Genomic DNA, 12,232 nt, shown 5'->3' on the forward strand with positions numbered 1-12,232 from the left:
ATTTGCGCGCCAAAAATAATACGTTCTGTCAAAATTTCGCGCCATTTACGCCGCGGCCATCTGCCAACTAAAAAAAACTTTAAACATAATGTAAATAGGGGTGGAACGCAGGACATTAATTTTTAGGGGAAAAATCGACATTTTTGTCCCAAAAACACATTTAAAAGTATAACAAACGTCTCCCCTTATTTCAATACTTAATGTCCGAAACATTAATTTTTGCAGTTAAACTGTAACTTTTACTGAATAGGAATTAAATTCATAATCGTGTGCGTTACTTTTTTTTGTTTTGCATTTTTCATTGCTTTGATTTTTATATCAACGCATTATGATTATTGTTTAGAATTATTATTCTGCAATCAAATGCATCTGCATGGGCGACGATAAATTATGGATTCGTCGTTAACGAAGATTATATTTGTATATTTTGCAGTATGTTTGAAATCCATAAAACGTTTTTCTTTACAAAGAGATTGAATTACATTTCAGACATCCTATTTTCTTATGCATTCATTAAAAAAGTTAAGTATTGACGGCTGTTTTTGATAGGAACTGCTATCAAATTAAGGATGTGAGACGATAAATGAAATTGCTATTATTTTGGACTCTATAAATTACATTTTTGCTTGTATTAATTGTAAATTAATAGTACTTATTGGAACACCACGAAACAAGGAGTTTTTAGAGGCGGCTATTTGAAACCAATGGGATATTATACCATAACATTCGCGTATAATGGCAACTCCTATTCCACCAGATGTTCCAGGTGTACACTATACAGGAAATATTATAGATGTTTCAGGTCTCAAAACACCGCTTGTGGAGCCGGAGGAAACAGTGGTTAGTTTTTGATAACTTTAAAACGCCCAATAGGTGTCCAATATTCCCCCTAAGTCTTCTACGACCCCCTTAGCTTCAGGAAACTGTGAGGAATATTCCTAAGACTTAAATGTTGATTCTTTTAGTAAGTACCTTTGGAATTTCTACCTGGACTCTACTGAACTGACTCTACGGGAATTGTGCTGTTAACTGTTAATTTCTAAGGATTATAAACAGCCAAGAACATGACGGACTAATTTAATCATGTATTGCAAAAGCGAGCGATTCGTTCTGTGCACCGTTTAAGTTCTCGGGTTTCTCTCAGATAAAAGTTTAAGGAGACTGGTATCATGACTGTGGCATCACAGTACATTTAGTCCAATTGTTTTGTATGCCCGTAAAAATATACATAATTCCATTAAGAAAGAAAATATCCATAATATTGACCTTAGAGTCCAAACTTATGGAACCACGATTTCTTTTAACCAAGATAAACGACTCTTTTATGGGGAACTGTATTTGTTTTTATAATAAGATTCCGGAGCATGTATTAATATTATCATTTCCTAAAAAAACCTACATCAAAAATATTTTAATTGAAAATTCATATTACAAAATTTAAGACTAACGTGTTAGATACAGATATATGGAAAGACGACATGGCTCTAGATTCCATACAAATTTAATTCAAAGTGTATTCCATAGCATTTAAGTTTATTTTAAAACGGCAATCCCTAGAGTTTCTAGCTCGTTCTTCTCAGGGAAGTCAGCGTAGTTAACGAGCAGTATCTTAAATGTGACGTTTTCAAATGTAAATTTTTTTTACTCTAAGAAATATATTATATCTGTAACAATGAAAATTTTAATTACATTTTCCATAGAGTTCCGAGGACTCGCTTCAAATTCGAACCAAGAAAAAATTGGATGAAGTTAAAATACAGATAGAGGTAAGCCGTGCGGGAAATGACTCCAGTATCATTACCCGTTCCGTTAGTTACACTACAATAATATTAAGAATTGATACTGCCTCAAGTAGAATTAAAATTTTTCTCATACTAATACGTTTAATTTGGCTCGGGTCGAGCGTCCGGGACACTGCCTTTATTGCAGAATGTTTTTTAGCATTTGAAAAACGTATATCGTATACTATATAATACACGTGTTCTATCTAGTTCAGTTGACATAAAAAAAAGATTGGTATATGTAAAATTTCGAGGTAAGTTTGTGTTTTTTTTTCTATCGTGAAAATTATTAGGAATCGTGTTTTCATACCATAAAGTAATCAGTGTATGACCTCAATTTTACCATTTATTTTACACTTTCACTGTCATGCGGAATCAACAAAAGCCATTTGAGATTGTATATACTCTTAACGCAGACTTCACTTGAGCCGGATAGAATAAACTTTACTTCTATGCAATAAGGGCAGCTTTCGGGAAGCTCCGGGATGTCTTCTCGTCCTTGTTTACTTTAGTTACTTCCATAGTATAATGTCCTACGTGATTCTCATGTGGGGTAAAGCGGCAGATATACAAACCATATTTGTATTGCAAAAACGAGCGATTCGTTCTGTGTACCGTCTAGGCTCTCGGGTTTCTCTCAGAGAAAAGTTTAAGGAGACTGGTATCATGACTGTGGCATCACAGTACATTTACTCAAATATTTTATATGCCCGTAAAAATATACATAATTTCAATAAGAAAGAAGATATCCATAATATTAACCTTAGAGCTAAGTCCAAACTCATGGTACCACGATTTCGTTTAACCAAGGTAAACAACTCTTTTATGGGGAACTGTATACGTTTTTACAATAAGATTCCGGAGCATATATTAAGTTTATCATTTAATAAGTTTAAAAACTACATTAAAAATATTTTGATCAAAAAATCATATTACAAAATTGAAGACTACGTGTTAGATAAAGATGTATGTAAAGACGACATGGCTCCAGAATCCACACAAATTTGATTCAAAGTGTATTCCATAGCATTTAAGTTTATTTTTTTAAAAGAGCAATCCCTAGAGTTTCTTGCTCGTTCTTCTCAGGGAGGTCAGCGTAGTGAACGAGCAGTAGCTTAAATGTGACGTTTTCAAGTGTAAATTTATTTTACCCATGGAATAAATAATCTTTGACTTTGACTTTGACTTGAAGACAAATATCTTCGAACAGTCCGTGTTGCCAGCGATGACCTACGGCTCTGAGACGTGGTCACTTACTAAAAAAGCTCAAAGTCAGTCAACGAGCTATGGAGCGACCAACTCTCGGCATTTCTCTACGTGATCGAATCAGAAATGAGGAGATCCGTAGAAGAACGAAAATCACCGACATAGCTCGAAGGATTAGCAAGTTGAAGTGACAGTGGACTGGGCACATGGCTCCTAGAACTGACGGCTGTTGGGGCAGAAAGGATCTCGAATGGAGACCACGAACCGGAAGGCGTTCAATGGGACGGCCCCCTACTAGATTGACGGATGACCTGGTAAGGGCGGCATTAACCGAGAGACGCACGCCGCGTCCGATCGACTAGTCTGGAAATCTTTGGGGGAGGCCTATGTTCCCACGTCTTCTGGCTAATATGATGATGATGATAATAAATAAAAACGAATAAGACCTAGGGCACGAAGGCGACGCTTCGTATCGATAAATGTGGTTGACTACCTCTGACATATACACCCTATTGCTCGCACTACACTCCTGGACCCCAATTCTTGAAACCATCGATCATTGTAATTGAGACTCCAGTAAAATTATATTGCAATTATGTAAATATTTGTTATTTTGCTAAAATCTAGTTGCAATAGAAGTTGAGTCTCAATAGTGTCACTGGAACTAATTTCAAAAAGAATTTTAAGTTGAACTATATGCAGAAACTCTGTATCGTGGATACTATGGACACACACATAGACAACCACAAATTACACCCAAACTCACGAGATAAATAAATGTAGGCCATAAAAATATTTCTCCCGGCGCGGAAATCGAACGCGGGACCTCTGCGTGGCAGTCCAGCATGATAACTGTTCGGCCACGGAGTCAGTGAAAGGCAGTTGAGTGAAGCTGCGCTATAATTAACAGTGTAACCATAACAAAAGATTGTATAGTGCAGCCACGCCCGGGTGGGGAGCGCACTCGGTCTTTAAAATATACATTCAATTAGTCCGAAATCGTATCATTTGCTCGAATTTTCATAATCCCGAAAATCCGAGGAATACTTTTTTTAACGAATATTATTAAACAAACACAACATAATCTCTTCTTTGTAGAATAACTGTTACGTTAGGTTTATGAAAATTCGAGCATATGTTATTTCGGGCAAACATATTTTCGGATTTGTCACGATTGCATTAAAATATAGATATTTTACAGCCTGAATACATACCAGGGTCCAAGTCGACAATCCTCGAGGAGTTGTCGTCTGTGGACCGGCTTTTAATCACAAGGAGGATGCAGATCAAAAGCTTTTTCTGTCTCAGTGGGCAAAGAAATATGTTTTACATCAAAACGCCTGACCAGACACAGCTATTCACTGTTCGCGAAGAAAGCAAGTAGGATTTTAATACATATTTTTCTTTGCCTGATTTGACTGCTCTTGGATGCGGGATTTAGTTCTCCTGGAATTTCATCATTCTTTACAATACAAACTTTCGTAATTGTTGTTGTTAATGATGGTAAAAGTGCTTTAAAGTAAATTTAGTAATCAAAATTATTGTAAGTATCGTGGAGAAACATCGATGGATGCTTCTTAAGGCCCAGGACTTAATACGTCTGGATTTAAAGCAGTAGCTTAGTTTTAATCAGATAGTAGTGGTTAACTAAGTTTAATAACAAGTCTTACTCATTAAATTTGTATTGAATTGATTTTTTTAATTACTCCTGGTAGGTGTAAAGTTAACTAGGTTAAATACTTTTATAGATTACTCGTAGATGGCGCTACGGCTGCAAAGTCGTTGAAAACTAAATACAAAGACCCGACAAATAAGCACATGGAAAAATTCGTGAGGTCCGCTGATTAGTTCCGTGGCTTAGTTGGCATAGCGTCTGACACGGTTTGCTAGAAGACGTCTCGGTTCGAATCCGGCCGGATCGAAGGAATTTTTTCTTCGTGTTCGACCTTTGTATTAATAATTAAATTTTAAAACTTATTTCTAATACATTATAATAGATTTTTCTTAGTGCTGAAGCTGTATCTGCTAATTTATTAAGAGTGATTCTATCATGCAGTATGACCTGGTGATGAGGATATTTTTTGTAACATTTTAAAGTAGGTAGGCAGTGTGAACAAATATGAAAATTACATTATTACAAACTTAATTACTTAAGAACATTTTAAAATCTTCAGCGCAATTGGTACAGACAAGGGTTGTTGCTGATGCGGGGTTTTTACACACCAGCAGATCCTGATTTTTTAGCTGATTTTATGTATCGCGAAAAAGTAGGTACTCCTGTGTATTGAATAGGGATATACATAAAAAAGCTTTCTATTCTTTGTTATTATAATAAAATATTATTTCAATGATTTTGTGACATATATTAACAAAAGAATCAATTTGCATGAAAATAATTAATCTGCCTAGCTTAATCGTTTTGGAATTTTGTCAAAGTTATATTTTAAAAACAACAGCTGAGCTGCTGGTTTTTTGGCTTACAGTCTGTTTCTGGAAGGTTTGTGAATTATTATACAACTTGAACATCTGCAATTAATATCAGCATCGGTGAATGCCGATGTTAATGCAGACTTGGATATTTTAATTTATGCAAATTATCCGCGAATGTAGATGGTGATATTCGCAACAACCCTAGTAGAGACCGTCCGTAAGAACTTCGTTTTACCATTATTATGTTTTTCAGTCGATGGTTTGGATACTTCTGCTTGGGGCTGCGGCCGTTGCGTCTAAGGGTATTGAACACCTATGGCACTGAAGTGATTCGAATAACACGGCCATACAAATTTACTACGCGGATTTTCCCTTGCCAACTTCAATATTTGACGGTAAATATTTCAGAACACGACAAAATTAGACTGAAAGTAAAAGAGAACTTGAAAATAACGTGTTAAAATTGTATACGCAAATGTTCAGTGACTGCGCTGTTTGATTTCATCTAGGTATGGCATTCAGACAAAATTGTAAACTTAAGCTTACTCGTCTTCAAAGGTCATAATGTACCTTAGTACAACCATATAAGGTCTCAATTTCAATTCTGCGGGTTATAATGTAATAAAGAAATACGGAAACTTTCAGAAGTGGAAACCGTTATCTTTAATTGCAGTTTCTACTTCATCCATCTGGTTTGTAGGTACATTATTACGTTATACATTAATTTGGCAGCCCAATATTGCCGCCAAAGACTTTAATCTACTGCTTAGATATCGGTGAACACCACCGATATTAATAGAATTTTGTCCTGCAAAACGTTAGGGCAAATTACAATTTGGACCCAGGAGTAGTGTCTTTGAGAAGTGTAAAGAAATTGACATTTTTACACTAGCGTCATTGCACGTTTATGAAAATTGAATTTATGGTAAATAGAAACCGTATTTTTTTAATGGAAAATAGTGATAAACATTTAACACGAGGAATATAAATAAAATGGGTGTTTTTAATTACAATAATAATGTCTCTCAAATTCATTTGAGGGGCATTATTGTATACGATTCTATAATAAGATTCCGGTTGATATTGAAAATTTGCCATTTACGAGGCTTAAAACTATAGCAAAACAAACACTTTTCACTAAAGGTTATTTATACTGCTTCTGGGTACTTGGATGACTAAAATCCGTGATAGTGATCCGTTTAGTTCTTGCAGGTTTTCTCGATTTATGATGTTTGAAGTAAATATTGTAAATGACAAATGTGTCATCATCATTAATCCATCCCACTGCTGGGAACGGGTCTCCTCTCAGGTGAGGGTTAAGGCCATTAGTCCGGCACACTGGCCCAAAGCGTGTTGGGGACATCCCACGTTTATTAACAAAGGGCAACCCTTAGACCGCAAATGTGGTTTTTAATAAATGTGTTATTATTATTATTAAACTCGGAACTATGGTGCGTTCAGCGAGGCGTTGGATAAAAACCAAAATAAGACACAATGCCCTCAAACGTTGAACGCTGAACACACCACACCGTTGCGAATTTGTAGCACTTGAGTTTCTTGCTTATTCTTTCAGGGGCTTATCTGCCTTACAAATTAGTAGAATTTAATCAATATGACGACTTTAAACGGAATTTGCTTACCTATGAAATAACGATTATTTGATTTTGAAAGATAGTAACAAACATGCCTAGAAAACGGTTTGAATTTTTTCTTTCACTATAAATTATTACGAATTTAGGTTAGTTACATTTAAGACTCCGTTGGCTCGGACATCTTGAAAGGATAAGGCCTACATGGAACGTTCTAGTGGTCGACGACTGGTCGGTCGGCCTAAATACTAATGGAGGGTCGAAATGGAGAAATACTTCTGCGCCCTGTACGCAGATAACTGGGAGGAGATCGCACAAGATGGTGTGCGCTGACGCCAACTCTTATCGGAAGCCAGATCTACTTCGGCGCGCTGAGCCAGCGGAGTAAGTAAATTTAGAGGTGGTTTCCAGGTTTACTCTCCACCTGAGCGACTGATCGGCCACGTGCAGCAGCAATGGACGCCTTCCAGTCCCCTTTATGCTGTTAAAAACATAGAAGGAGAAGTCTTGTTCTTCATCAAAGGTGACCCATCAGTATAATTTATTTGTAAACATATACATACTCGTAGCTTTGTTTTGTTCGTGGGAAAGTTCTCTGTATGTGCAGAACAGGCTTGGGACGGTACCACAGTTCTATTTCAATTCTTTGTCTGTCTTTACGTTCCGAATTGAAGAAGAGAGACTCGTCAAAAGAGAACCACGCATTTACGATGAAAAAGAAAAAGGTACATACACAAAGGTATAAAAAGGTACAAACAGATTACACAGTTGTTAAACATTTTAAGATGCGCTGTAGGTAAAAGAATCAATTCGGAAAAGGAACGTTTTAAAAACATTCGTTATTTCTTGTTTTTTGACAACCATACCAATTATCTGATCTGAAATTAAGGAATTCCCCGTAGGTACTGTGACTACCAGAGCAATGGAGTTCACTCCGTGGCACTGTCTGAACAGGATTGTTGCTGAAGTAGGTTTTTTACGCATCAGCGGAAGCTGATTTTGTGTATTTAAAAAAACGCGAAAAAAGGTCATTCTCAATGAATCTATCTAGATGAAAAAGTTTTCTAATTTTTCTTTGGTATTGTAATAAAATGTTGTTTTAATAATTTTGTGACATTTATTAACAAAAAAATCAACCTGCATAAAAACAATCAACCTCTGGCTTAATCGTTGTGGAATTTTAACAAAGTTATATTTAAAAACAACAGCTGAACTGCTTTTTCGGCTTACAGTCTGATTCCGGAAGGTTTGTAAATTATTTCAGCGTGTCTTTTAGGTCATGTCACGACCTGAACATCCGCAATTAATATCAGCATCGATTAATGCGGATACAGATATTTTAATTTATGCAGATTATCCTCGGATGCGGATGCAATACGCAACAACCCTGATCTGAACCGTTGATCTACCGTCAATTAAGGTAATTGTTTCTAGTCTAGGGGTTGTGAGTCCCTGGTATAGAGAATTACCTCATTTGAGACCAGCCTCTATCATGAGATTGCAGTGACATTTAACGCTAGCAACCGTGTAAAATGTACTCACGATGAAATAAATAAATGTTTGCATACAAAATGTTGTTTCTTCTTGTGGCCGCTAGACGCGCTGTATAATTTGCTTTAGAAAATTGTGAAGTAATTTATGAGGTCACAAGCGACAACCGTCATAGTAATCTTATAGTAGAGGTATAGGTAGCGGGTATAGTTCTCTGGCACATTATTTATGTTATCTTCCACCGCAGGTCCATGCGTGACGGTTACATGCTTCCATAACCTGCAATTCCACATCTTGCGTCCTGATGGCGACCATGTGGGGGTGTCCTATAAACCCTGGCAAGGAATTATTCATGCTATCATCTTTGCCCCTATTAGAGACCAGTAAGTTTGTGAAATAGAACTTTGTATTCGTTTCCGATAATGTCCAATGGTGAACGCGCATTCGGCAGCTCCAGAGCAAAACCTAGTAAGGAACAATTTTTGTGAAAATATTTTATATTTTTAACCTACGTAATGTTGTGAGTCGCGTTTCTTGAGTCGCATAGTTTGTGTTCGACTGAAATTCGGTTTAGGCGCCATTTTGTTGGCTACGTCGCCAGCGCGCCAAAGTCGCCAGAGTTACCACACTCCACAGCGGAGCATCGGTACTGGCAACGCTTTCAAATTGGCGACGTCGCCAATCGGTACCCAAGTGAGGTAGCCGCCATACATTTCAATATAAATTTTTGGCTACGTAGCTGGCAAAATTGCCATCGCGGCGTCACGGTGAGGCGGGTAATAAAGATTCTTGCTCATTCTTCGCATCGGGATCTGCCTTACGAACGGACGGTATAACGGTTTAATCAATATAACGATTACAAGTGGACTTTCTTTTGGGCAAAACACTATGTAACAAACGCGAAAACCTAAGAATCCGTTATCATTGTAGTGTAGTAGTACCAGCTCCTATAAGTAATAGCGTAGTCGTATTTTGGTTCGCCTACGCACCACCACGTGTGTCCGGGCTGAGATGGTCGTACCCAGTCAACCTCCTCTACAGCTGCATCGTTTGACATGTGCGCTCGAGACGAATCATAGACAATCCACAAACACTACAATCGTTATTTATTAATTGAGTTGTAAAGTCAACCCTTAAATAATTTTTTTATAAAAAACAAAAAGCCGAACTCAAATGTTTGTGAAATTACATCTATTTGCCAAGTTGTGTTGGAATCGGTGGAAAGTGGGTGAAATCCAATATTCAGATTCATCATCATATGAGGTCGTATATTTTTTCAAATTTTTAAGGGTAGTACCACAGAGGTACCTCTTTTCCAACATAGTACCATCGAAATCGGTTCATAAAATTGCTTTACTTATACACAACTTATACACAAAAGAACTAGTCTAATTGAGAACCTCCTCCTTTTTTGAAGTCGGTTAAAAAGATAAACAAGGATCAACAAACCTAAATGTAATGTAACGTAAAAAAAGTCATTGTATAAAAAATGTTACCACTTAAGTATATCGCCATTTTTTTCTGATTGCTTCATACACGAGGTAATGTATTTTTTTAACTTTCCAGCTGCGGCCTGGCGTTCGACAAGAACCTAAAGTCAGACGAGAAGGCTCTGTTGATGGCGGCGACGTTACTCTTCGATTACATGTATTACGACGACATTTGAAGATTAACTCTTTGATTTTGATAATTTATTTTTCTATTTTCCCTATCTTAACGCGAAAGTATAGACTGCGTTAGAATAAGACTTAACTAAACGCAAAAACGGAAAGTTAAAAGAGGTTTGATTTGTTCAGACAAAGTCCAATGTAGGTACAGTAACATTTATGTATTATAATATTATGTAAAAGAATGTAAAATTATTATGGTCAGATAATATACTGGATTTGAAGCAGTAAGACAGTTCTTCATTTACACCTGCACAGCCCTCCGTGTCATAAGTAACTACCTAACATAACTACTTTCGAGATATTGGTACCCATTCATCATCATCATTCACAGCCCGACTTCACCCACTGCTGGGTATAAGCCTAACACAATTTTACAATAAAATTGAAACTAAACAAGGCATTAAAAACCGATTAGAGGTGGTCGTAGAGCCAGTTTTGATTATTCACGATTTGTTAATAACTCCATTTCACTGTGCCGATTATGTTAGTTATGATAAGGGGAGGCAGTAGCGGTACAGCTCACCCATCCTCACTATCTCACCTCTTCCGGCAGCTGATGTGTCAGAATCATGCGTAATTTCAAAAATTTTGCATTTTCTTTTCAATACTTCCTAACCGTAAACCGTGCTTGACACCGGAATTCCATAAACAAACTGACAAACGAAGTGCAGTAGAGCAAATTATTTTATTTCAAAGAACTTACATAATCTGTTAGTAATAATAATAACAGTAAAAAAGCTTATAAATTAGTGTTAGTAGATATTTTATCATAAATCATATGGCCTTCCTCACGAAGCATTGCCACATGGGAGAAGTAATCCTACACGCTACGGTTTGTAGGATGCTGGGAGCTATCCCGCACTCTACGCAACAGGGATGCTGTCTTTTTCCGGAGGACGACTGCAAAACCATCCGAACTGCAGAAACGAGGCAGTCGCAACATCATCCTAATAATATTATTATATTACACACCAGGGTCTTCAGCGGCCGCTTGACGTAGTTTACCCATTCCCGGTGTAGAAACTTTGACAGTAAGCTTTGAAAAGCGTTATTTTTACTTCTTCTTTACACCGAAATGTATGTGAGCGTTACTGCGTTTCGGTTTTGAAGAGGCGCTGGTGAAATTACATATCTCAGGGTGATCTTTGTGATGTTGTAATCGATGTAACAACTGTTGATGAAAATTAAAAAAGCACTTTCATTATTATAGTTAAATTTAGGAAAGGTAGGTACTACTCGTATAAACGACGCTTGAAAATGATAAATAGAAGTGCCTGTTTTGTAATATCGATTTAATTCGGCATAAAAATTACCTATATCTTCTTGGAATTGTAAGAAGTATACTCGTATCTAAAGTGATCCCGATCGAAAAATCTAATCAAAAATCAAACTCATACAAAACTGCCCTAGTTTCCCAAACTCGTACGGACTTAAAATAATCAATACATCGTTTGACCATGCAAAAACGCTTATTAATTCAAATGTCGCTTGCATAAAAACTGTCCTTAATTCCATTCGGCACACTCCTGCGTATTATAATGGCTAGACCTGCGCAAAATGCATTTTTCCCCCAAAAATAAAGTTGCCAACGATTATTTTTATTCATCCGAGCTTGCAACACAATGGAGCGTTTCAAATTTCGAACGAAATTTGCGTTTTTGCATAAAATGGTAACGCGGCAGCGCGTGCGCCGGACGACACATTAAATTGTATTGCCGCCATGGTTACAGAGAAATGCAGGACTAGTTTTTTTTTTAAATCTTGTGTTAAATAAAAAATGTATTAAAGTAATATCAGACTACCGGCCTTGAGTCGCAAAACCGTATAGTTCTCTAAATTGTAGATTTAAGTACTTTTTGTATGGTGGCTGTTAGTAGTAGAAGTAGATTATTTAAAGTAGGCACACACTACTACGATTCATAATCAAAAGTGGCAAATAAATGCACGGCTTTGACAGGTTATTTTGCGTATGTTGAATCTGTACTCAGATACGATGTCATAATATGGGGCAACGGCAGAGTGGAAAGGTTTAAATCGCTCTAAAGCGATGTATACGGACCATTTG

At 36.8% G+C, this 12,232-nt stretch overlaps 2 protein-coding genes across 2 annotated transcripts in view; one reads left to right on the plus strand and one right to left on the minus strand.

The window, feature by feature from the left end:
• Positions 1-735: 735 nt before the first annotated feature.
• On the plus strand, positions 736-10,314 carry LOC113228252 (phospholipid scramblase family member 5-like). The gene is made up of 7 exons (XM_026461519.1): positions 736-840; positions 1,701-1,766; positions 4,189-4,367; positions 5,671-5,812; positions 7,418-7,529; positions 8,745-8,880; positions 10,064-10,314. The coding sequence occupies exons 1-7, from the start codon at positions 736-738 to the stop codon at positions 10,161-10,163; spliced, it is 840 nt and encodes a 279-aa protein (XP_026317304.1). The 3' UTR covers positions 10,164-10,314.
• Positions 10,315-11,131: 817 nt separating this feature from the next.
• Positions 11,132-12,232, minus strand: part of LOC113228254 (transcription factor EB) — a 148,114-nt gene continuing 147,013 nt past the window's right edge. The window contains exon 13 of the mRNA XM_026461520.1: positions 11,132-11,203. Coding sequence (XP_026317305.1) covers positions 11,132-11,203 — 72 coding nt within the window. The remainder of the gene's footprint in view (positions 11,204-12,232) is intronic.

This window comes from Hyposmocoma kahamanoa, unplaced genomic scaffold (assembly GCF_003589595.1).
Source record: "Hyposmocoma kahamanoa isolate Upper Pololo Valley unplaced genomic scaffold, ASM358959v1 224, whole genome shotgun sequence".
In the NCBI taxonomy this organism is placed as follows: domain Eukaryota; kingdom Metazoa; phylum Arthropoda; class Insecta; order Lepidoptera; family Cosmopterigidae; genus Hyposmocoma; species Hyposmocoma kahamanoa.

Excerpts from the sequence above, each read along its gene's own strand:
- LOC113228252 (XM_026461519.1), top strand. The coding sequence starts at position 736 with ATGGCAACTCCTATTCCACCAGATGTTCCAGGTGTACACTATACAGGA. Across the intron at positions 4,368-5,670 it reads ACTGTTCGCGAAGAAAGCAA|TCGATGGTTTGGATACTTCT; the intron begins GTAGGATTTTAA and ends TATGTTTTTCAG. Across the intron at positions 8,881-10,063 it reads TTTGCCCCTATTAGAGACCA|CTGCGGCCTGGCGTTCGACA; the intron begins GTAAGTTTGTGA and ends TTAACTTTCCAG.